The sequence below is a fragment of the Antedon mediterranea genome, chromosome 1 (genome assembly GCF_964355755.1).
Source record: "Antedon mediterranea chromosome 1, ecAntMedi1.1, whole genome shotgun sequence".
NCBI lineage: Eukaryota > Metazoa > Echinodermata > Crinoidea > Comatulida > Antedonidae > Antedon > Antedon mediterranea.
In genome coordinates, this window is record NC_092670.1 from 26,203,791 (window position 1) to 26,226,783 (window position 22,993).

Sequence of the window (22,993 nt, forward strand, 5' to 3'; positions counted from 1 at the left end):
TAATAGGGAGTTTTCGCAATCTTACGAATACGATAACGAAAACATATACCTCACATACGTATTCGTTTTTCGTAAGTCAGTAAAAATCTGTTTCGCATGGCAACAAAATATTGAGGGCGCCATCCAAAATATGACTGCTGTAAATTTGAGCGAAGCGCAGGTACGTGGTGCTTGGCTGCCTAGGCCTAGCGTAACATCAAAGCGTGTGAGGACTTAAAAACTGCTGTTTATCAAAACTGACCTGGTATTTTAGTAAATTACATTATAATCATGAATCATTCCCGATTCAAATGCAAAATGTGCAAAATAGATCAAAAACTATACTCGTTTTGTCATTATTATTTTATAATTATTTCTTAAGAAGCTGTCCGATCAGGACAGCGAAACTGTCAAGGTTAGTTTTTACTAATTATTGGTTTGGAAAAAAGATGCTATCTCACGACGACCAGTCTTGTCTACCTGTAGATTCAACTCAGACAGCACCGACGAGTCTAGTTCAGACAAGACATCTCGTCGGACCTCGTCGTACGACGCTGTCCGAGTTGGCCTTTAGGCGGAGTCGACTGTATATGGTCCTATTGCGATAACCTTTTTCGTCTTTAAATGGTTAAAAATGTGAAAAATAAGTCGATTCTAATATCCCAAAATGCATTGCGCACGGATTGATATTTCTGTTTTTCTTCTGTAATCCACCCACTTTTTGATCGATTGTGCGGCCAAATGGAAGACTCCTAACTTTTCAGCGAAAATACCGGGTTTTCCCCAATTTGTATCAACCGAGTCTGGCAAAAATAGAAAGACAATTAATGCAGCAACTATACGTCAGGCTAGGTATATAGCTAGCGTACGATGTTCGTACGTTACCGATATTTACCACCTAGGCCTAAAAAAACTAAGCCTAGCTAGGCTAGGCCTAAAGACCGTCCACGAGAGGTCAGTCGCCGCGAGCTACTTAGGTAGTGCATTGTTTCTCACTTTTTATCATAAATTACCATAAAGACAAGGAATGACCTGGTTTAATGTTTTTAAAGTAATACTGTATATGTATTATTTTTTTTTAATGTCACAAATTGTAGGGAAGGTGTCTTTAAAGACACTTTCCTAGTTTTTCTATTTAATTTAAGGTCACAAACTGCAATTTATGTAAAAATAAATACTATATGGTGTGGTAGTGGATTGTTCTTTTTATCATAATTGACCATAAAATGTAAATTTGAGACAAGGAATGACCAGATGTAATGTTTATTATTTTTTCAAAATGTCAAAACATTGTAGGGAATGGTTTTTAAATTAAATTGGTTTATCTTATTTCTCAAAACTGGTATTCAGCTTTTTGTACAGATTCTGAAATTCACAAATAAAGCAAACTATGTTATTATTTTCCTATTGTTTTTTCTTTTTTAATGACACAAGAACATTATTTTACAGAGGGCACTTAGAATCGCAGCTTCTGGAAAAACCATTTGTTCTTGCCAGTCTTGTACCTGCAAGAGACAAAAACACTAATGTTTAGAAAATTATTAAAATATCAATACTAGGTAAAATCCTGGCCTAGCTAGGCTAGGAGATGAGAAATATTGTAGCCATTCAATGTACTGGTTAGCCTAATTTAACTATACGTATATATACCATATATTTGCATTAATGATTTGTCGTGTTTATAAACCAATTTGACACGTTTTACATTCATCACAAAATAACTCGCACTATCAGCGTTTTTAGGTTTTAGGTATTGTACCCGATTTTTATCCATGAAATTCTATTAATCCTGAATGTGGAATAACCATCATGGAATATTTTCGCTAATATCGCAAAAGTGAGCAATTCAATTTGAATGCTAGCTCTGTTTTTTTGTAGGTTAAGGCTAGTTTCTGGGATATAATTAGTTACAGTACCGTGACGCAGTGTGTGTGGATTACCGATCGTGAGGTTGTGGTTCGAATCTAATAGGATTTTTTTTTAATTTTATAAACGCGAAAGTGCATATCGGAAAAAGTAGATGTTTGGCAAAGAAAACATTTTCATATCACCAGTGTTTCGCACTGCAATTTGACAAAACGTTACGCCCAGAGAGTTCTAGAAGTGTACAGGCTCAATGAACTACATGCGAGAATTAATCTTGTGTTTATCGCACTCTTCGTTTGCGGCGGCCAGCTAACCGTATTGGCTGTTATGGTTTGAACTCAACCCTGTTTTGGTTATTTCTGAACTTAATACATAAATTACATCCGGTTAGTTTCTAAGATGCGCAACGTACCTTTGGTTATAAATGCCGTACAATTTTTGTCGTCTACTAGCCTAGCTAGGCCAGGATTTTAAGGCAGCGGCAATCTTAATTAGCGGACAGGGCCAACCACCATGGCGAGAACCCTGCATATTAAGCACTATGCATCTACCTCTTTTTTTAATGCTTATTCATCTACATCTCTACACATTGGCAATCGCGTGTTCCTGTAATCACATGACTGATTCACAGCGCTTGCTAGATTCCATTATTGATTCCACTAAGTATTTTAAGAAAATATTAAACATGTACCCTCAACCACTGTTTATTCAAAACAGTTAATTCGTTACACCGCTAAATTGCATATTCTGTTATCACGCAACTGATTTGACCACATGCTTCGGGCAAAGGGGACAATAAAAATATATATTTTTTTGCCAAATTTATTATTCCACGACAAAAATTACCATCAGCCCCAGACCTTGCGGTGTGCTGTAGAGAGGTTCCTTCATGCATGAGATCATCGTCAACATAAATTGGTAGAGTCCATTATTTATGGGAGCATTCCCTTCTTAAAATGGATCTGAAATGGATTTTCGATTTTTTTCATTTTAGAATGATGTTTTGGGGGCTATTAGGTGTTGCTAGAATGTATATTGTTACAAAATATAAATTGGCCCTTTTGGGGAAAGCCCCATTTGAAAATCAAAAAAATTCGCGGGTGACGTCACTTTGCGAATATATTCCTATCCCTCCAATGGACAATTTGCAGTTTTTTGGCTATAACTCTTGAAATCTATGGAGTATTTTCTAAAAAATGCTTGTGCATTTGCAGAAACGTATTTAGAATTTTTTTAGATAAAATTATTACCGTATAAACGGTTATTCATAAAATCTTAAAATCAACGGTTTTTTTCTGGCAATACCGAAGTTGGCCTGGCAACGTTGTCCGGGATACAGCTCCGTGCGCAATGATGCGTATCCATATTTTCCGTTCGTGTATTTTGTATATCGTTCGTAATTTATACTGCTAAAATGGGTTAGTTTCTTTAGTTTTTAGTTTAGCAGAATTAAATTAGCAATATGAGATGATAATTTATTTGTCACGAATCAGGCAGTTCGAAAACGAATTTTATTCATATTTTACTGTGGCTTGACAATGAGCGCAGCAAGTTGTTGATATTGCTTTGGTCCTTGGATGCACATGAAACGGAGCCTCGCCGCATGATGTGGGTGGTGGATCGACTCCGCGCGCTGGATTGGGGGCCTAGCCTAGGCCTAGTAAAGGTTTGGGAGGTAGGCCTTCTAAATTCGGGTTTTAGAACAAACGAAGTACATTTTAGGGACCTATATTTCAACAAAATTAGATATTGACTAAATTAGTATTAGTGTCATGTCAACGCTTCGGGTATCTTTCCAGGCCGTCGATCATTCACTGACTATCGGGCGGCATACACACTCTCGATATCATCGTATGTATATGTGACGTCGTGAATATAGAGGCTTCCGACGGCCGTTAAAATAGAATATTGCAATGGCGTGAGTAATTTTCGCTAATTTACCATGGTATCTTAAAATTTTGTTTTTACTCAAAATACTATACATTTTGTTTTTATTTGTATGGGTTTGTGTTAATTTGATACATTTAAATAACATGTGTGAATTTCTTGAAAATCGAAAGTCCATTTCAGGTCCATTTTAAGAAAAAATTAAACTTGTGCTTCGACTTAACTGAAAATAGACTGCCTATAACTAGGTATCCCAATGTAAAAATTCAAATTAATGATGGTACTTTTTCTTTCAGTTAATCAGAAGGAACTTACTGAACATAAACTTTTGCAATTTAAATGATTGAAATCGGATTATCCATTCAAAAGTTATGGTCCGTTAAAGTGCCCAAAAAACAGTGATTTTTGCTTGAAAAATGGCACTTTTTCTAATTATATTTGAACCCATTTTTGAAGGGTTATAACTTTTATACTAATAATTTTAAAGTTCTTATTTTTTCCAAACCCATAGATACAACAGAGTTGTACAAGAATATTTTTTTTTGGGTGTCCTCGACATTTTTTTTTTTAGATATTGCCCTCCAAAATTCGTCCGAGGGCTTTTTACGCGTGATTTTCCCAATGTCTCAAAAATGTCCAAAAAGTTCCGGTCTTTAAATGATTCATAACTTTTGAACCAATGTGTGAATTAACTTCTTTTTTTTTTGCATTGCATAAAATGTAATATGTATTTTAGTAAGGTTATTTATATTGACAGGTAGGTAATTCTGAAATACAACATAAAATATTGTTAAAAAATGTTAAAATGTGAAAAAAAAAAAATATTGCGTTAAAAAACTGTGTGGGTATTTTTTCTTTTCATTAAATATTATTTTTCGTAAGTATACATTTTTTTTATAATTCTAGTATTTAAAGTTATATTTATAATCATATATTATTTTAATTGATTTTCGAACCGCCAAAAATAAGAATTAAGCCCGTGCTTATTATGTGTTACGATTTCATTTGGAGCGCCGGGCCGAACGTAGACTCAGCCGCGCCTACTACAAGTTAAGTTATATAGGCCCCTAGAAGGTCTAAATAAAAGCCTGACGCTAAATTCTGCCTAAGAAATATCGGGAAGAAATTTTGTATTTAACAAAGTAATTACCTCAATGGTATAATTGTAACATGTTTAATTTTATTTCTCTTCGATTATTCTAACCGAAAGTTGTACTTTGAATTGAAATATACGGAATAAAATTTAGGCCTAGAAACAGCGTAGACATACAACGGCAACACAGGCCAAAGCGCGTTTCGGCCGCCTACATAGAATGGCTTACGGCCGCTGCATAGCCAAATCAAAGCTTCTTAAATTTCTTCGGTACATTTATTCCTAACGTACTTGCTTTATATAGTAGATTTATAAATATTCCACTTATTAAATAATTTAATAAATCGGTAAAATTGACGTTTCGAAGCAAATATTCCATGAGGCGACATTTTTCGACATGCCTCGTGTGCGGCGAAGACTAGTTCAGAAAATGGAACAGTCCACTGCAGGGGTTATCCAATCATTAATTAACGCGCTAATACATGCATACCATGCACATTGTCTGGGCGACGGTAATTTAGTAATAAGCGGAGAACTGAATCCCCCCGTAAGGAAAATGGTAAACACTGATATTTATGGTAGGGATTATTTTTTTCAGTGGTTGGTCTTGTTGGCCTCTTCGCACGAGGTCCACGCAAAGTCAAATAAAACGATGTGGTTTATCAAACAGAAATATAAATTAGCTTCAATTCAATACTAAATTAGCCAGATTTTGATAATGAGAAAGACTAAAAAATTAAATTTTTATCGTTAAAATTGACATTTGAGGCGGATGTACATAATAATAATAACCGATTTACATATCAAAATAAAGAGTATTTAAAGCCTGATAACATGCTACAAAAATTACTCCACCACCTATTATGGACCTCGTGCGATCGTGTTTTGAAAATGGGTAGGTGTTTTCCAAAGTTATTTTTAGCGCGCGGATTTCGGCTCGCCGGCTTTTGTACCTCATTTTTAACTTGCGTTTTCTATTAAAATATTTAATAAACATAGATTAAAAATATATGAAAATAATCCCTTAAACAAGATCTTTCCAGACATATAATTTTTATTCACATGTGTATATAAGAAATAGTATATTTTTAACTTCAAAGACACGTCACTTTTTGAAATTTCACGAACGTGTTAAAATCGCGGTAACGAAAATCCGCTTCATTGGGATACCTACTATAACAAATTTGTTAGTGGGTCTTTTCCCCATCCCAATATTTTTTTAAAGTACATCTCCGTTTTAAATATTTTTTGATATACAGGTACTTTAATTATAATAAATCCAAAATCTAACCTTTCAACAAATTTGGATTTGACTTCTCTCCTGGCCTTCTTTTTTAGACCTGGATCTTTAAAAGCATCTTTGTTCACAACATTCTTGTTAACAGAAACATCTACTGAGTATCTAAATCAAAGTAATATTGGTTTGGGAATTATATTCTACACATAACTGCAGTTATAGACTCCAAGAAGTTGGAATGTAACACTTATCATCGCAACTTATTATATAATGTTTATGTTTAGTTTGCGACGTTTCAAGAAGCGAGTACCCAAAATTTTCACATCGCCTAGCAACACTCTCGACGTCAGACACCGGGTATCAACATTTGCACTTTGTATATAGAGTTCAGCGGTGTGACGTCGCATCGATAGAGGACGCTGCATGGTTGCTAGCCAACAAAAAATCCATTCAACGCTACTATGTTGGTAAACTGTATAGATCTGTATTTCTATCAAATTATGTATCTTAGCTTGATTTTTTTTAAAACTTAAACTAAAGTTGAAGAATAGATCATTAAACCATTGGTGACCTGAGAGTCACTCGGGCAGGTTGAATGCCCGAGCACGCATTGTCGCCTACCGTCGTGACGTCAGCACCGCAGAACTCTATGGTGTGCGCGCCAGTGTGTGCAAACGGATGTGAAACAATAAATTGGGTACTGTAGAGCCGCAAGTCGTAAAATCAACACAAGACATAAAAATCAACAAAATACCTTTTAAAAATATGAGAAAAGGGTCCAAGTGTGCAAATAAAATATCAAAAACTGCTGGCCCAAAATGATTTTCATAGAAAGTTTGTTTTCAGAATCTCTATTCATGAGTATATATATTTATTAGTAGTTTGTGCAACATTTAACTGCTTTTACCTGTTTATTTATTTAGTCTAATGATTATTTAAATGAAAATTTACCTGGTCGGCATGAGATGGTTATAGTTATAAACCTTGACAAATGTTTTAATTTTGGATCGTTGCTTAGTTTTTTTTTTACTCATTCTTTTCGTCACTTTTCGAGGATAACGATCAATTCCTGCCACTAGGGCATGACCATACATTCTGTCTGATGAGCCATCATCATGATTCTTGACAATTACAGCTTTGCGACCTGCAAATCGACCGCCAAGTACTAGAACCACTCGCCCAGGTTTCATAAATTTGCCCATGGCTGAAAAAGAACATATACCAAGTGAGTAAACAAAGTTAAAATTTAAGAAAGCATCAATAGGTACAATGTCAGTCAAACATACCACTAAACTAGTGTAGGTTTTGCTTTTTGCCTAATAGCATTGATTGGTTTTTTTCCCTATCTATCATGTAATGAGCATCATCATTCATGCATTACCTGCACAGTTTTTGTTGAAAGATTATTTATGGTATTCAGGTTTAATATACCGTATATTTCGGTGTATAAGTCGCACTTTTGACCCGCAAATTTGACCTCTAAATTAAGGGTGCGTATTATACACCGAACATAAATGCCTCATCACACAGATTGTACATATTGGCCTATCGTCACCTCGTTTGCTAGGCCTGAGTAGGCTAGGCCTAGCTACAGTATACTAACGTAACGGCAACCTGCTTCTGCCTAGTTTTCAAGGCATTTTAGCATGATGTTATACTAAATATGATGAAAAGATTTGTTCATTATGGAGCAGTTTTAGGCGCTCCGATAAATTTCATTTGTAAACGTTTACGTACGATTGGAATAGTATTTATTTATAGTTATAATACGCACAATCGCCGTACCCCTAGCGCAAGCCCTTCTTGGGCGGCCACATGGTGTACGGCATTCGACTAGTATATTATCCAGGTGATTATAGCATGGACCTAGCGTACACACTTCTCGGATACATAGATACTAATCGCATACGATTGTCCGTGAAAACGTGCGCCCTCTCGAAATGATCGAGCGAGGCTAGCCCACACACGTACATTGTGTTACATACACGGTCATGCACTCGATGTTGTTGCGGGTGCGAAACTCATGAATAACAAGTTAGAAAGAACTTGTTGAGGCTGGGCACGGCCGAGCCTAGGTAAGAAAAAACCTAAATAAAGGACGCCGTTGTAGATTTAACAAATTATATTATTACAATAAGGCCAAATAAAAAAACATACTTGTTAAGCGTCACCGCCCGCTCCTGATTATCCAGCCGCCTCTCTTTTTATTTTTATTTTTTTTTTACCCATATACAACGGAAAGTTTAGCGGCCCGGCCCAGCTCCAGAGCAGGGCTCAAAATTCACGCTAGCAAACTAGCATTTTGCTAGTAGATTCTTTATAATTGCTAGTTGAAAATTTCAAAACTAGCAAATGTTTGCTAGGCTGGTGTAATTTTTGAAAAATACGTACTTCTTAGCTTAGCCACGCTAGCTAGCCACCGATCGCTCTATGTCGACAACGGCAATTTGGTGAAAACAATTGTTTCATTTACACGCCGCCGATTTACGTCAAGGAAACGCGAATAGCACCGCGAATCATGTGTGGTAAACAGCAAGCTTTTTCCCCAACACATTAAATCACGTGCATTTAGTACGTCGCTGAGGATTACATCATCAGTCACGTGATAGAATACACGATTATCAATTTAGGGATTACTGAAATAAATATTTTGCCTACACAGTGGTCGAAACGCGTTTTTTATAGGTTCGTAAATAGGAAACACCCCATACATAATGGACTCTACCAATTTTGTTTACGATGATCTCGCGCTCGAGATCGGCACACCACGAGGGTCCTGTTGGGCGATGGGCCCGGCGATGCGTTTTCTTATGCCTGGTTTACCTGTGGAATAATTACACACACTTTTCGCATCACAACTTTAAATACTGATTTACACAAAGAAGAATGAATACGTTGAATAAAAATTCACTTAAGAAATGCCGTAAGCTGTTTTCAAAATCAGCCCACTATAATTTAGTATTATTGAGACCAACATCATGCTTCTCGCGATAGGGAATTTCCTGGATAGATGAGTCGAGCGAGAGACGGCGGACCATGGCCGCCGATGAGTGAGGCGGGGGTGGCAGCTTGGACGGATTAGCCTAGGGCCTACAATTTCGCTCGGTGGCAATTAAATTTAATGTTTTAATTACGTCTGGATATAAACAATACAAAACTCAATTTTGTCATCGGCAATAATATTTCATACATAGTCAATTTTGTTCTGTTTCGCATTTTAAAAGTTTGACGTTTCGTCCTAAAAAAAAGTGGGCCAAAACGTCCATCGCGCAAAATTATACCTCCATAAAAAGTAAAAAAAAAAAAAAAAAAACCGTCCCCCCGCCCCTGAAAATTTATGAGGGTGTGACGCTTAACAAGTATTTTTTTTTATTTGGCCTAATATTGATTACAATTTAAAAAAACATTGTTTTGATGAAATATAAGGTGCGTCTTATACATCGACGATATAAAAAATACCGATATTTTACTCTCAGTTAGGGGTGCGTCTTATACACAGGTGCGACTTATACACCGAAATATACGGTACATATGACCAAAAAAACAGCTTAAATCAGTTGGCTAGGATAGTTGCTACAAGGTGGGCTTGGGTCTAGGCCTAGTGGGTTGGGTTGGGTAAACTGTACATGGTAACGGGACGATTCAGCCCTGAGACAATTCGGCCCTGGGACGATTTGCACACTTAAATTTTATCGGCTTTGATATGCATTTTTTAAGCATAAAATAAGCTATTTTCCCCAAACTTTAATTTCAGAGAGACGATAGGGTAGTACTACTATAGGAATAAAGATGAAATAAAGCAAATATTTTGAAAACATTGTCGAAAATGATCATTTTTTAGTCACGCGAACAATGTAAACAAGTTACGCCCTCTGTTGGCCGCTTGGCGAGTGCACGAAATAAACAAGGTTTTCGAAGTAATAAATTGAATATAAAATTACGTATTTTTAGTAATTTATTATATATAAAATATCAACATTGTCAATATCAATAAAATACGGATTGTTAAACACCTTTAAAAACTTGATAAATACCAAAAAAAATGTATATGAATTTGGTCTAAAGTGAGACGTTTCGGCCAACAAAGTGGGATGTTTCGGCCTAAAGTGGGCCGAATCGTCCAACAGTGGGCCGAATCATCCCACCAAAAGTGGGCCGAATCGTCCTGGAACCCCGTACATCACACGAAAATGGCAAATGATGCAGCAGAAGTAGGGCCTACTATATATTCATGTTCAATAACATATGCATTTATAACTCAATTCTATAGGAGTTATTTAAAAATAATAGACCTGGACCTATTGGGCGAAACTTTAAATGGAAAAGCTATATAGCGTAAATCAAGGCTAGGTATTTATCTGGCCCGGTAACTGTACTCTACTAGCTAGGCCTAAATAGGCTAGACTAGAGCTCCGATGTACTACATATTTGCAGTTTTATTAATAAAATACATACAATTAAAATTATTACGTTCAATTAACTAAATTATTGTTACGTTAACTATTATTATTATTTAATTCTCTACAATTGCGGATCATGTGGATAATACAGGATTTTTTTTGTCGTATTTTCCTACCTAACAGCTCCAACCAACAGCAGCCTGAAAAAAGGAAGTTTAAAGGTATGATGGGAAGAGAAATGCTTCGGCGGCTTTAATTTTTTTCCAGTAATAAAGCAGCCGAAGGCTAGGAGAGGGCGTACTCCAGACTGAAAAGTCAGAGGAACAATATAGAGAGAGTAATGGCATTGAATGGATTAGAAGCCGTGTTTTTGTGTCCAACTATTCCTATGTAGCGTATGGAGTTGAGTCTTGTTTTGAAAATGTATAACGTTCAAAAGGCTTTAATTATCGAATTTATCAAAACAATCAATTTGATTAAAGGTTTTTGTTAAAATAATAAAAAAATTATAAAGTTACTGCGAACATGATTTAAAACAACAAAAATAGCAATTTCGGAACGGCTCTGGTTGTGCGCTCCATGCACGCTCTACGCGTGCGCGTTTAGTTTGTACAGCGTAATGCATTGTTTTTACATTTTGTTGTTTAAAACCATGTTCGCAGTAACTTTATGATTTTGTTATTATCTTAACAAAAACCTTAAACAAATTGATTATTTTGATATTAAATTCGATATTTAAAGCCTTGTGAATGTTATACATTTTTTAAGCAAATGACTCGACTCCATACGCTACATAGGCATAGTTGGACACAAACATGGCCGGCCTGCACACCACGTGACTTTCTAAAATCCGTGAACGCAAAGTCGTAACTCTCTCTATATATGGCTCTGTGAAAAGTGATTCCTAAACAGCCAAACAGGAGAGAGTCGAGAGGGAACCAACAAGATGGCGACCGTAAATGTGTTTAAAAACATTATTTAATATAAAAAATAATAATCTAATACTGTATAATACATTAAGACCACATAAATTACAACACATATTCTTGCCAAAGCACAGTGAAGTTTTTATAAAATCAAATATATTGTTAATCGCAATGGAATGAATAATTTCTTGGTAATCTAGCATTTTTTGTATAAGGATCATATAAAATTAATGCGTTCGCGTTTATACGCTTAACGCGCTGCGTTGCGTATCGTTCTTACGCAGATAGGCTCAACGCACAACGTAGGGCATATCTGATTGGTGGATTGCAGCCGCCATCTTGTTGGTTCCCTCTCCATGGAGAATCACTTCTTGAACTGCGATAACACTATAGATTACCATCCAGCCTTCGGCTATTACAAATCACTGATTTTATATCACTGTGCTCCACTGGTTGAGCAGTTCCTGTTGTAGTACTATTTCTATTTCAGAAGTTAATAATAAAGGCATAAATAGCGCTCCGTAGAGAACTAAACGAGCGTTCTGCCAGTCCAGTCGTCAGAATGGCGTTCTGAATATACCTCGACGAAAGGATATAAAATTATAATTGTTTTTAATACAAATGTTGTCTGTTTTTTATAGCTTATCAATCTTTTTTAAAGCAATTAACAAATTAAATATATATCATAGTATTTAATTATCTAAATTTTATTAATGTTTTTACATTTTTTTACAATTAAGCATTCGTTTTCCTCTTCATACATTAATGATGTCATACTTTCCCACAATTCTTGTAATTAATGCGGCGAATGATTTGGGTAAAAGAACAGACTTATGTTATAGAATGGGCGTGAATTTCGTATGGATTATCCGAAATTTGTGAATTGTTTGTTCAGAAGTTTTCCTATAGAAAACATAAAGATATAAGGATTGTATCTATGCCGTAAAATTTGTCGAAATATATTATATAGCGATTTTCAAGCTATTTTATTGACATCGGTAACATCCAAAACACACCTATTTTTTTCTGTGAAAAAACCGGACCGCAGTGTATCAACACAAAATATACATCGACGGAGGTCATTTGAATGAAGTAGGCCTAGGCTATATAAGCTCTAGGCTAGTATATAATGATTATTTAAACATTTCTGTTGAGTAAAAAAGAGTACTAACAAGTAGCAGAATCCGAATATACAGTTGGTTTTGAACGCTTACAAAATGGCAGATCCGGCAGAATGTAGCATAAAGGTTGTGTGTCGAGTACGACCAATGAATGATTCAGAATTAAAGTCTGGTTCAAAATTTATTGCTAAATTTCCCAAAGATGGTGAGCTAATTTTAGGGGTAAGTACCTAGGCCTACTGCCTACTGAAACTAGGCTACACAAACGGAAACTCGTTCGTGGTTGCCTAGGCATAACAGGGCCAAGGCCTTGTTAATTATAATTAAGACCAAGACTAAGAGCTGTTTTTTATTCGCCGTGGTTAGGATTCCGGCACCGGAACTCAACTGCCCACCGTTAGGGAATCCGACACGCTATTGCGCATGCCCAGAGCTCTGGGAAGTGAATTATAGCTTGCGCTAAATAGTGCCACACCACGGAGAGTCGGAGTGTTATAGGGATTTACTGTAGCCTAGATAGTCGTTGCGCGAGCGAGAGAGCGATGGATGAAACTTCATGGCCTACTATGCCATACATGAATTAATAATTAAAATACGACTAATTATATATTATAATATTTATAATGATATTAATAAGTATCAGTATCTATCTAAGATTTAAGAATCGTAATGCTGTTTTTAGCGTTGCGACCCTGACTTCCCGAACAGTTTTTTCACATCCACGCGGTGGCTGCCGTGTCAACAAATCAACTTGTGATTGCATGTTGTTTATGTACAGCAAAGAACTTAAGTTCTTTGTGTACAGTATAATGCGTTATGAAAAATCATAAAACTAGTCATGTAATTATATAATTCATAATGATATGAAGTTTATATATGATTTTATGAATGAAGCAACCACTTTTTAATTACAAAATAAATACTATAGGCCCACTGGTCACGTCTAACTGGTAGCCCTAGCCTAGATTAGTGGATCCCATCAGTAGGCATCTAGGCTAGTTCGCCGTGTGTTGTGGCGCAGCTCATGAAACGATCCATCGCTGTTATTGATAGTATAGAGTCGCCGATTACCTCGCTCTGCGCATGCGCAATAGCGTGTCGGATTCCCTAACGTTGGGCAGTTGAGTTCCGGTGCCGGAATCCTAACCACGGCGTTTTTTATTTGTTATTTATAACGCCGTGGCTAAAGATACGGTACCGGCAAATCCTAACTTCCGTCACTACACACTTGCGGTTTATTTAAAGGTTGGTTTCTAGGTAGGCTGAGCCTTGTAAACCCTAATATCATGCCAACACTAATGCAAGACATGCAAGGCAAGTAAAAGATTTATTCGAGGCATCATTTACCATTTAAAAAAGTTTCACAAAAGTGTGAGGCATCATTTTAAAATGTTGGTGTGATATTTCTATTATCATGAATTGATCAATTCGCCAAAAAAAATAAATTAAGATGATCTGTAGACAAATCTGGGAGAAATGAAAGGACTTGTTTACCTATGCAGTATTATTTTTGTATTAATCATTTATATTATTGATGACTAGCCTATGTATCTGTTTAATGTACTTATTCTTACACAGGGAAAAAACTATGTATACGATCATGTTTTTAAACCAAACGTCACCCAACAAGAAGTTTATGAAAAGGCAGCCAGTGCCATTGTTAAAGGTGGGTATACAATTCTTTAAAAATTGACAGTTGAAATTTTCAATTAACTTGCATTGGATTGGATATTAGAGTGGATACCACAAAGAGTTGTGGACCGATAGACAGCGAATTTAAGCCGTAATTGATGTGGCGAAGTAAATTCATGTTTAAATGGTACCTAGTTGGCTGGAAATTGACACTCTAATAATTTGTATGGAAAGCACTAGAGATATATGCAGTAAAACCTTCATTTTACGTACGAAAGGCGTACATAAAACATGGGGTTCTAGGCCTACAGTAGCTAGATGTGAGGCCCAGCTGTGTATTTTTTAATTGTATTTTCTATCAATTAGAATAATAAAAACAGTCACTGCTGTAGGGGAATGCACATGTGTGGCTTGTCTCATAGTCATGGCTTTGTAGTTTGTTGTTAAATTGCATCCTCAATGTAACAAAATACACACTAATAAATTACTGAAAATGATCATATTGTCATCAATCATTTTATGTGTACGTAAAATCCAGGGAACGTAAAATCATTTACAGTAAAACTTGTATTTTACGAACGTTCAGTTTACGAATTGTCAATTTTTTATGAATGGGTTAATAAATGACATTGATGATGTCACTAAAAACGTAAAAATGTTGATTTTAAAAAGTAATAAAGCTCACTATTCTTGACAAAAATCAAGTTTAATTCCTATCATTCCTACTACCTGCTTCATCACTCTACAGATTTGATAGTAGCCATGGATACATCAGCATGATTAAAGTTTGATTGTTGCAATATGCGTGTCTAGGAGAGCGATCGACGGTTTAACTGCATTCTTACTTAACATATAAGGTCCCTAGTACACTTTCTATACTACTGAAAATCACAATAATTATTATTTTTTAAAATGCCTCTGAAAATAAAAAGAAAACGTACAAGCCTTGGCATCGACTAAAAGTGATTGAGAGGGACAGACTGTAGTCGCTTGCAGCTGTGGCTCTTCAGTTTTGTTTGCCGAAATCTATGGTATGTATTTTATTTGGAATGAAAGGGATGAACTTTATCAACATGTTTCGAAAGCTGATGCGCCAGGAAACTTTGTCTAGATATCGTCAATCAAGGATACTATGCCTACCACTTAAATTTATGCGCTTTTGGCAAATGATGTTGTAGTCTATGAGAAGGGTCTTTAGGTGTCTGAAACTGAAAGTACAGTCTTACACAGTCCAGTTCAATTTCATACATACTAATCGCATACGATTGTCCGTGAAAACGTGCGCCCTCTCGAAATGATCGAGCGAGGCTAGCCCACACACGTACATTGTGTTACATACACGGTCATGCACTCGATGTTGTTGCGGGTGCGAAACTCATGAATAACAAGTTAGAAAGAACTTGTTGAGGCTGGGCACGGCCGAGCCTAGGTAAGAAAAAACCTAAATAAAGGACGCCGTTGTAGATTTAACAAATTATATTATTACAATAAGGCCAAATAAAAAAACATACTTGTTAAGCGTCACCGCCCGCTCCTGATTATCCAGCCGCCTCTCTTTTTATTTTTATTTTTTTTTTACCCATATACAACGGAAAGTTTAGCGGCCCGGCCCAGCTCCAGAGCAGGGCTCAAAATTCACGCTAGCAAACTAGCATTTTGCTAGTAGATTCTTTATAATTGCTAGTTGAAAATTTCAAAACTAGCAAATGTTTGCTAGGCTGGTGTAATTTTTGAAAAATACGTACTTCTTAGCTTAGCCACGCTAGCTAGCCACCGATCGCTCTATGTCGACAACGGCAATTTGGTGAAAACAATTGTTTCATTTACACGCCGCCGATTTACGTCAAGGAAACGCGAATAGCACCGCGAATCATGTGTGGTAAACAGCAAGCTTTTTCCCCAACACATTAAATCACGTGCATTTAGTACGTCGCTGAGGATTACATCATCAGTCACGTGATAGAATACACGATTATCAATTTAGGGATTACTGAAATAAATATTTTGCCTACACAGTGGTCGAAACGCGTTTTTTATAGGTTCGTAAATAGGAAACACCCCATACATAATGGACTCTACCAATTTTGTTTACGATGATCTCGCGCTCGAGATCGGCACACCACGAGGGTCCTGTTGGGCGATGGGCCCGGCGATGCGTTTTCTTATGCCTGGTTTACCTGTGGAATAATTACACACACTTTTCGCATCACAACTTTAAATACTGATTTACACAAAGAAGAATGAATACGTTGAATAAAAATTCACTTAAGAAATGCCGTAAGCTGTTTTCAAAATCAGCCCACTATAATTTAGTATTATTGAGACCAACATCATGCTTCTCGCGATAGGGAATTTCCTGGATAGATGAGTCGAGCGAGAGACGGCGGACCATGGCCGCCGATGAGTGAGGCGGGGGTGGCAGCTTGGACGGATTAGCCTAGGGCCTACAATTTCGCTCGGTGGCAATTAAATTTAATGTTTTAATTACGTCTGGATATAAACAATACAAAACTCAATTTTGTCATCGGCAATAATATTTCATACATAGTCAATTTTGTTCTGTTTCGCATTTTAAAAGTTTGACGTTTCGTCCTAAAAAAAAGTGGGCCAAAACGTCCATCGCGCAAAATTATACCTCCATAAAAAGTAAAAAAAAAAAAAAAAAAACCGTCCCCCCGCCCCTGAAAATTTATGAGGGTGTGACGCTTAACAAGTATTTTTTTTTATTTGGCCTAATATTGATTACAATTTAAAAAAACATTGTTTTGATGAAATATATGGTGCGTCTTATACATCGACGATATAAAAAATACCGATATTTTACTCTCAGTTAGGGGTGCGTCTTATACACAGGTGCGACTTATACACCGAAATATACGGTACATATGACCAAAAAAACAGCTTAAATCAGTTGGCTAGGATAGTTGCTACAAGGTGGGCTTGGGTCTAGGCCTAGTGGGTTGGGTTGGGTAAACTGTACATGGTAACGGGACGATTCAGCCCTGAGACAATTCGGCCCTGGGACGATTTGCACACTTAAATTTTATCGGCTTTGATATGCATTTTTTAAGCATAAAATAAGCTATTTTCCCCAAACTTTAATTTCAGAGAGACGATAGGGTAGTACTACTATAGGAATAAAGATGAAATAAAGCAAATATTTTGAAAACATTGTCGAAAATGATCATTTTTTAGTCACGCGAACAATGTAAACAAGTTACGCCCTCTGTTGGCCGCTTGGCGAGTGCACGAAATAAACAAGGTTTTCGAAGTAATAAATTGAATATAAAATTACGTATTTTTAGTAATTTATTATATATAAAATATCAACATTGTCAATATCAATAAAATACGGATTGTTAAACACCTTTAAAAACTTGATAAATACCAAAAAAAATGTATATGAATTTGGTCTAAAGTGAGACGTTTCGGCCAACAAAGTGGGATGTTTCGGCCTAAAGTGGGCCGAATCGTCCAACAGTGGGCCGAATCATCCCACCAAAAGTGGGCCGAATCGTCCTGGAACCCCGTACATCACACGAAAATGGCAAATGATGCAGCAGAAGTAGGGCCTACTATATATTCATGTTCAATAACATATGCATTTATAACTCAATTCTATAGGAGTTATTTAAAAATAATAGACCTGGACCTATTGGGCGAAACTTTAAAATGGAAAAGCTATATAGCGTAAATCAAGGCTAGGTATTTATCTGGCCCGGTAACTGTACTCTACTAGCTAGGCCTAAATAGGCTAGACTAGAGCTCCGATGTACTACATATTTGCAGTTTTATTAATAAAATACATACAATTAAAATTATTACGTTCAATTAACTAAATTATTGTTACGTTAACTATTATTATTATTTAATTCTCTACAATTGCGGATCATGTGGATAATACAGGATTTTTTTTGTCGTATTTTCCTACCTAACAGCTCCAACCAACAGCAGCCTGAAAAAAGGAAGTTTAAAGGTATGATGGGAAGAGAAATGCTTCGGCGGCTTTAATTTTTTTCCAGTAATAAAGCAGCCGAAGGCTAGGAGAGGGCGTACTCCAGACTGAAAAGTCAGAGGAACAATATAGAGAGAGTAATGGCATTGAATGGATTAGAAGCCGTGTTTTTGTGTCCAACTATTCCTATGTAGCGTATGGAGTTGAGTCTTGTTTTGAAAATGTATAACGTTCAAAAGGCTTTAATTATCGAATTTATCAAAACAATCAATTTGATTAAAGGTTTTTGTTAAAATAATAAAAAAATTATAAAGTTACTGCGAACATGATTTAAAACAACAAAAATAGCAATTTCGGAACGGCTCTGGTTGTGCGCTCCATGCACGCTCTACGCGTGCGCGTTTAGTTTGTACAGCGTAATGCATTGTTTTTACATTTTGTTGTTTAAAACCATGTTCGCAGTAACTTTATGATTTTGTTATTATCTTAACAAAAACCTTAAACAAATTGATTATTTTGATATTAAATTCGATATTTAAAGCCTTGTGAATGTTATACATTTTTTAAGCAAATGACTCGACTCCATACGCTACATAGGCATAGTTGGACACAAACATGGCCGGCCTGCACACCACGTGACTTTCTAAAATCCGTGAACGCAAAGTCGTAACTCTCTCTATATATGGCTCTGTGAAAAGTGATTCCTAAACAGCCAAACAGGAGAGAGTCGAGAGGGAACCAACAAGATGGCGACCGTAAATGTGTTTAAAAACATTATTTAATATAAAAAATAATAATCTAATACTGTATAATACATTAAGACCACATAAATTACAACACATATTCTTGCCAAAGCACAGTGAAGTTTTTATAAAATCAAATATATTGTTAATCGCAATGGAATGAATAATTTCTTGGTAATCTAGCATTTTTTGTATAAGGATCATATAAAATTAATGCGTTCGCGTTTATACGCTTAACGCGCTGCGTTGCGTATCGTTCTTACGCAGATAGGCTCAACGCACAACGTAGGGCATATCTGATTGGTGGATTGCAGCCGCCATCTTGTTGGTTCCCTCTCCATGGAGAATCACTTCTTGAACTGCGATAACACTATAGATTACCATCCAGCCTTCGGCTATTACAAATCACTGATTTTATATCACTGTGCTCCACTGGTTGAGCAGTTCCTGTTGTAGTACTATTTCTATTTCAGAAGTTAATAATAAAGGCATAAATAGCGCTCCGTAGAGAACTAAACGAGCGTTCTGCCAGTCCAGTCGTCAGAATGGCGTTCTGAATATACCTCGACGAAAGGATATAAAATTATAATTGTTTTTAATACAAATGTTGTCTGTTTTTTATAGCTTATCAATCTTTTTTAAAGCAATTAACAAATTAAATATATATCATAGTATTTAATTATCTAAATTTTATTAATGTTTTTACATTTTTTTACAATTAAGCATTCGTTTTCCTCTTCATACATTAATGATGTCATACTTTCCCACAATTCTTGTAATTAATGCGGCGAATGATTTGGGTAAAAGAACAGACTTATGTTATAGAATGGGCGTGAATTTCGTATGGATTATCCGAAATTTGTGAATTGTTTGTTCAGAAGTTTTCCTATAGAAAACATAAAGATATAAGGATTGTATCTATGCCGTAAAATTTGTCGAAATATATTATATAGCGATTTTCAAGCTATTTTATTGACATCGGTAACATCCAAAACACACCTATTTTTTTCTGTGAAAAAACCGGACCGCAGTGTATCAACACAAAATATACATCGACGGAGGTCATTTGAATGAAGTAGGCCTAGGCTATATAAGCTCTAGGCTAGTATATAATGATTATTTAAACATTTCTGTTGAGTAAAAAAGAGTACTAACAAGTAGCAGAATCCGAATATACAGTTGGTTTTGAACGCTTACAAAATGGCAGATCCGGCAGAATGTAGCATAAAGGTTGTGTGTCGAGTACGACCAATGAATGATTCAGAATTAAAGTCTGGTTCAAAATTTATTGCTAAATTTCCCAAAGATGGTGAGCTAATTTTAGGGGTAAGTACCTAGGCCTACTGCCTACTGAAACTAGGCTACACAAACGGAAACTCGTTCGTGGTTGCCTAGGCATAACAGGGCCAAGGCCTTGTTAATTATAATTAAGACCAAGACTAAGAGCTGTTTTTTATTCGCCGTGGTTAGGATTCCGGCACCGGAACTCAACTGCCCACCGTTAGGGAATCCGACACGCTATTGCGCATGCCCAGAGCTCTGGGAAGTAAATTATAGCTTGCGCTAAATAGTGCCACACCACGGAGAGTCGGAGTGTTATAGGGATTTACTGTAGCCTAGATAGTCGTTGCGCGAGCGAGAGAGCGATGGATGAAACTTCATGGCCTACTATGCCATACATGAATTAATAATTAAAATACGACTAATTATATATTATAATATTTATAATGATATTAATAAGTATCAGTATCTATCTAAGATTTAAGAATCGTAATGCTGTTTTTAGCGTTGCGACCCTGACTTCCCGAACAGTTTTTTCACATCCACGCGGTGGCTGCCGTGTCAACAAATCAACTTGTGATTGCATGTTGTTTATGTACAGCAAAGAACTTAAGTTCTTTGTGTACAGTATAATGCGTTATGAAAAATCATAAAACTAGTCATGTAATTATATAATTCATAATGATATGAAGTTTATATATGATTTTATGAATGAAGCAACCACTTTTTAATTACAAAATAAATACTATAGGCCCACTGGTCACGTCTAACTGGTAGCCCTAGCCTAGATTAGTGGATCCCATCAGTAGGCATCTAGGCTAGTTCGCCGTGTGTTGTGGCGCAGCTCATGAAACGATCCATCGCTGTTATTGATAGTATAGAGTCGCCGATTACCTCGCTCTGCGCATGCGCAATAGCGTGTCGGATTCCCTAACGTTGGGCAGTTGAGTTCCGGTGCCGGAATCCTAACCACGGCGTTTTTTATTTGTTATTTATAACGCCGTGGCTAAAGATACGGTACCGGCAAATCCTAACTTCCGTCACTACACACTTGCGGTTTATTTAAAGGTTGGTTTCTAGGTAGGCTGAGCCTTGTAAACCCTAATATCATGCCAACACTAATGCAAGACATGCAAGGCAAGTAAAAGATTTATTCGAGGCATCATTTACCATTTAAAAAAGTTTCACAAAAGTGTGAGGCATCATTTTAAAATGTTGGTGTGATATTTCTATTATCATGAATTGATCAATTCGCCAAAAAAAATAAATTAAGATGATCTGTAGACAAATCTGGGAGAAATGAAAGGACTTGTTTACCTATGCAGTATTATTTTTGTATTAATCATTTATATTATTGATGACTAGCCTATGTATCTGTTTAATGTACTTATTCTTACACAGGGAAAAAACTATGTATACGATCATGTTTTTAAACCAAACGTCACCCAACAAGAAGTTTATGAAAAGGCAGCCAGTGCCATTGTTAAAGGTGGGTATACAATTCTTTAAAAATTGACAGTTGAAATTTTCAATTAACTTGCATTGGATTGGATATTAGAGTGGATACCACAAAGAGTTGTGGACCGATAGACAGCGAATTTAAGCCGTAATTGATGTGGCGAAGTAAATTCATGTTTAAATGGTACCTAGTTGGCTGGAAATTGACACTCTAATAATTTGTATGGAAAGCACTAGAGATATATGCAGTAAAACCTTCATTTTACGTACGAAAGGCGTACATAAAACATGGGGTTCTAGGCCTACAGTAGCTAGATGTGAGGCCCAGCTGTGTATTTTTTAATTGTATTTTCTATCAATTAGAATAATAAAAACAGTCACTGCTGTAGGGGAATGCACATGTGTGGCTTGTCTCATAGTCATGGCTTTGTAGTTTGTTGTTAAATTGCATCCTCAATGTAACAAAATACACACTAATAAATTACTGAAAATGATCATATTGTCATCAATCATTTTATGTGTACGTAAAATCCAGGGAACGTAAAATCATTTACAGTAAAACTTGTATTTTACGAACGTTCAGTTTACGAATTGTCAATTTTTTATGAATGGGTTAATAAATGACATTGATGATGTCACTAAAAACGTAAAAATGTTGATTTTAAAAAGTAATAAAGCTCACTATTCTTGACAAAAATCAAGTTTAATTCCTATCATTCCTACTACCTGCTTCATCACTCTACAGATTTGATAGTAGCCATGGATACATCAGCATGATTAAAGTTTGATTGTTGCAATATGCGTGTCTAGGAGAGCGATCGACGGTTTAACTGCATTCTTACTTAACATATAAGGTCCCTAGTACACTTTCTATACTACTGAAAATCACAATAATTATTATTTTTTAAAATGCCTCTGAAAATAAAAAGAAAACGTACAAGCCTTGGCATCGACTAAAAGTGATTGAGAGGGACAGACTGTAGTCGCTTGCAGCTGTGGCTCTTCAGTTTTGTTTGCCGAAATCTATGGTATGTATTTTATTTGGAATGAAAGGGATGAACTTTATCAACATGTTTCGAAAGCTGATGCGCCAGGAAACTTTGTCTAGATATCGTCAATCAAGGATACTATGCCTACCACTTAAATTTATGCGCTTTTGGCAAATGATGTTGTAGTCTATGAGAAGGGTCTTTAGGTGTCTGAAACTGAAAGTACAGTCTTACACAGTCCAGTTCAATTTCATTTTCTGACGTTTTAACAGAGAGATTTGGGATCTTTTAATTACGATAATTTCAGACACAATGGGGCCTACAATTAAACAGCTTCTTTGAAGGCAGTATGAAAAAATTCTATCTAGTTCAAGGAATATTATTATGCTAACTAGGCTATAGACCGCAGTTTATTCCTGATTTTAT

At 36.1% G+C, this 22,993-nt stretch overlaps 2 protein-coding genes across 6 annotated transcripts in view; one reads left to right on the plus strand and one right to left on the minus strand.

Moving 5' to 3' along the window:
• Nucleotides 1-1,372: 1,372 nt before the first annotated feature.
• On the minus strand, nt 1,373-10,763 carry LOC140063600 (large ribosomal subunit protein eL27-like). The gene is made up of 4 exons (XM_072110011.1): nt 10,639-10,763; nt 7,014-7,266; nt 6,117-6,227; nt 1,373-1,484 (listed from the first exon to the last, which is right to left on the minus strand). Exons 2-4 carry the CDS (start codon nt 7,262-7,264, stop codon nt 1,436-1,438), a joined length of 411 nt encoding a protein of 136 aa, XP_071966112.1. The 5' UTR covers nt 7,265-7,266; nt 10,639-10,763; the 3' UTR covers nt 1,373-1,435.
• Nucleotides 10,764-19,634: 8,871 nt separating this feature from the next.
• LOC140063588 (kinesin heavy chain-like) overlaps nt 19,635-22,993 on the plus strand; it is a 43,394-nt gene continuing 40,035 nt past the window's right edge. For all 5 annotated transcript variants that reach the window (XM_072109977.1, XM_072109979.1, XM_072109978.1 and 2 more), the window contains exons 1-2: nt 19,635-20,165; nt 21,522-21,609. In XM_072109977.1, the coding sequence (XP_071966078.1) occupies nt 20,040-20,165; nt 21,522-21,609 (214 nt within the window). In that variant the 5' untranslated portion in view covers nt 19,635-20,039. The remainder of the gene's footprint in view (nt 20,166-21,521; nt 21,610-22,993) is intronic.

Bases quoted from the DNA above. Each gene is read 5' to 3' on its own strand.
- LOC140063600 (XM_072110011.1), bottom strand. From the start codon at position 7,264: ATGGGCAAATTTATGAAACCTGGGCGAGTGGTTCTAGTACTTGGCGGT. The intron at 6,228-7,013 runs GTAAATTTTCAT...ACTTTGATTTAG, and splicing joins AACCATCTCATGCCGACCAG to ATACTCAGTAGATGTTTCTG. The intron at 1,485-6,116 runs GTTAGATTTTGG...TGTCTCTTGCAG, and splicing joins AAATCCAAATTTGTTGAAAG to GTACAAGACTGGCAAGAACA.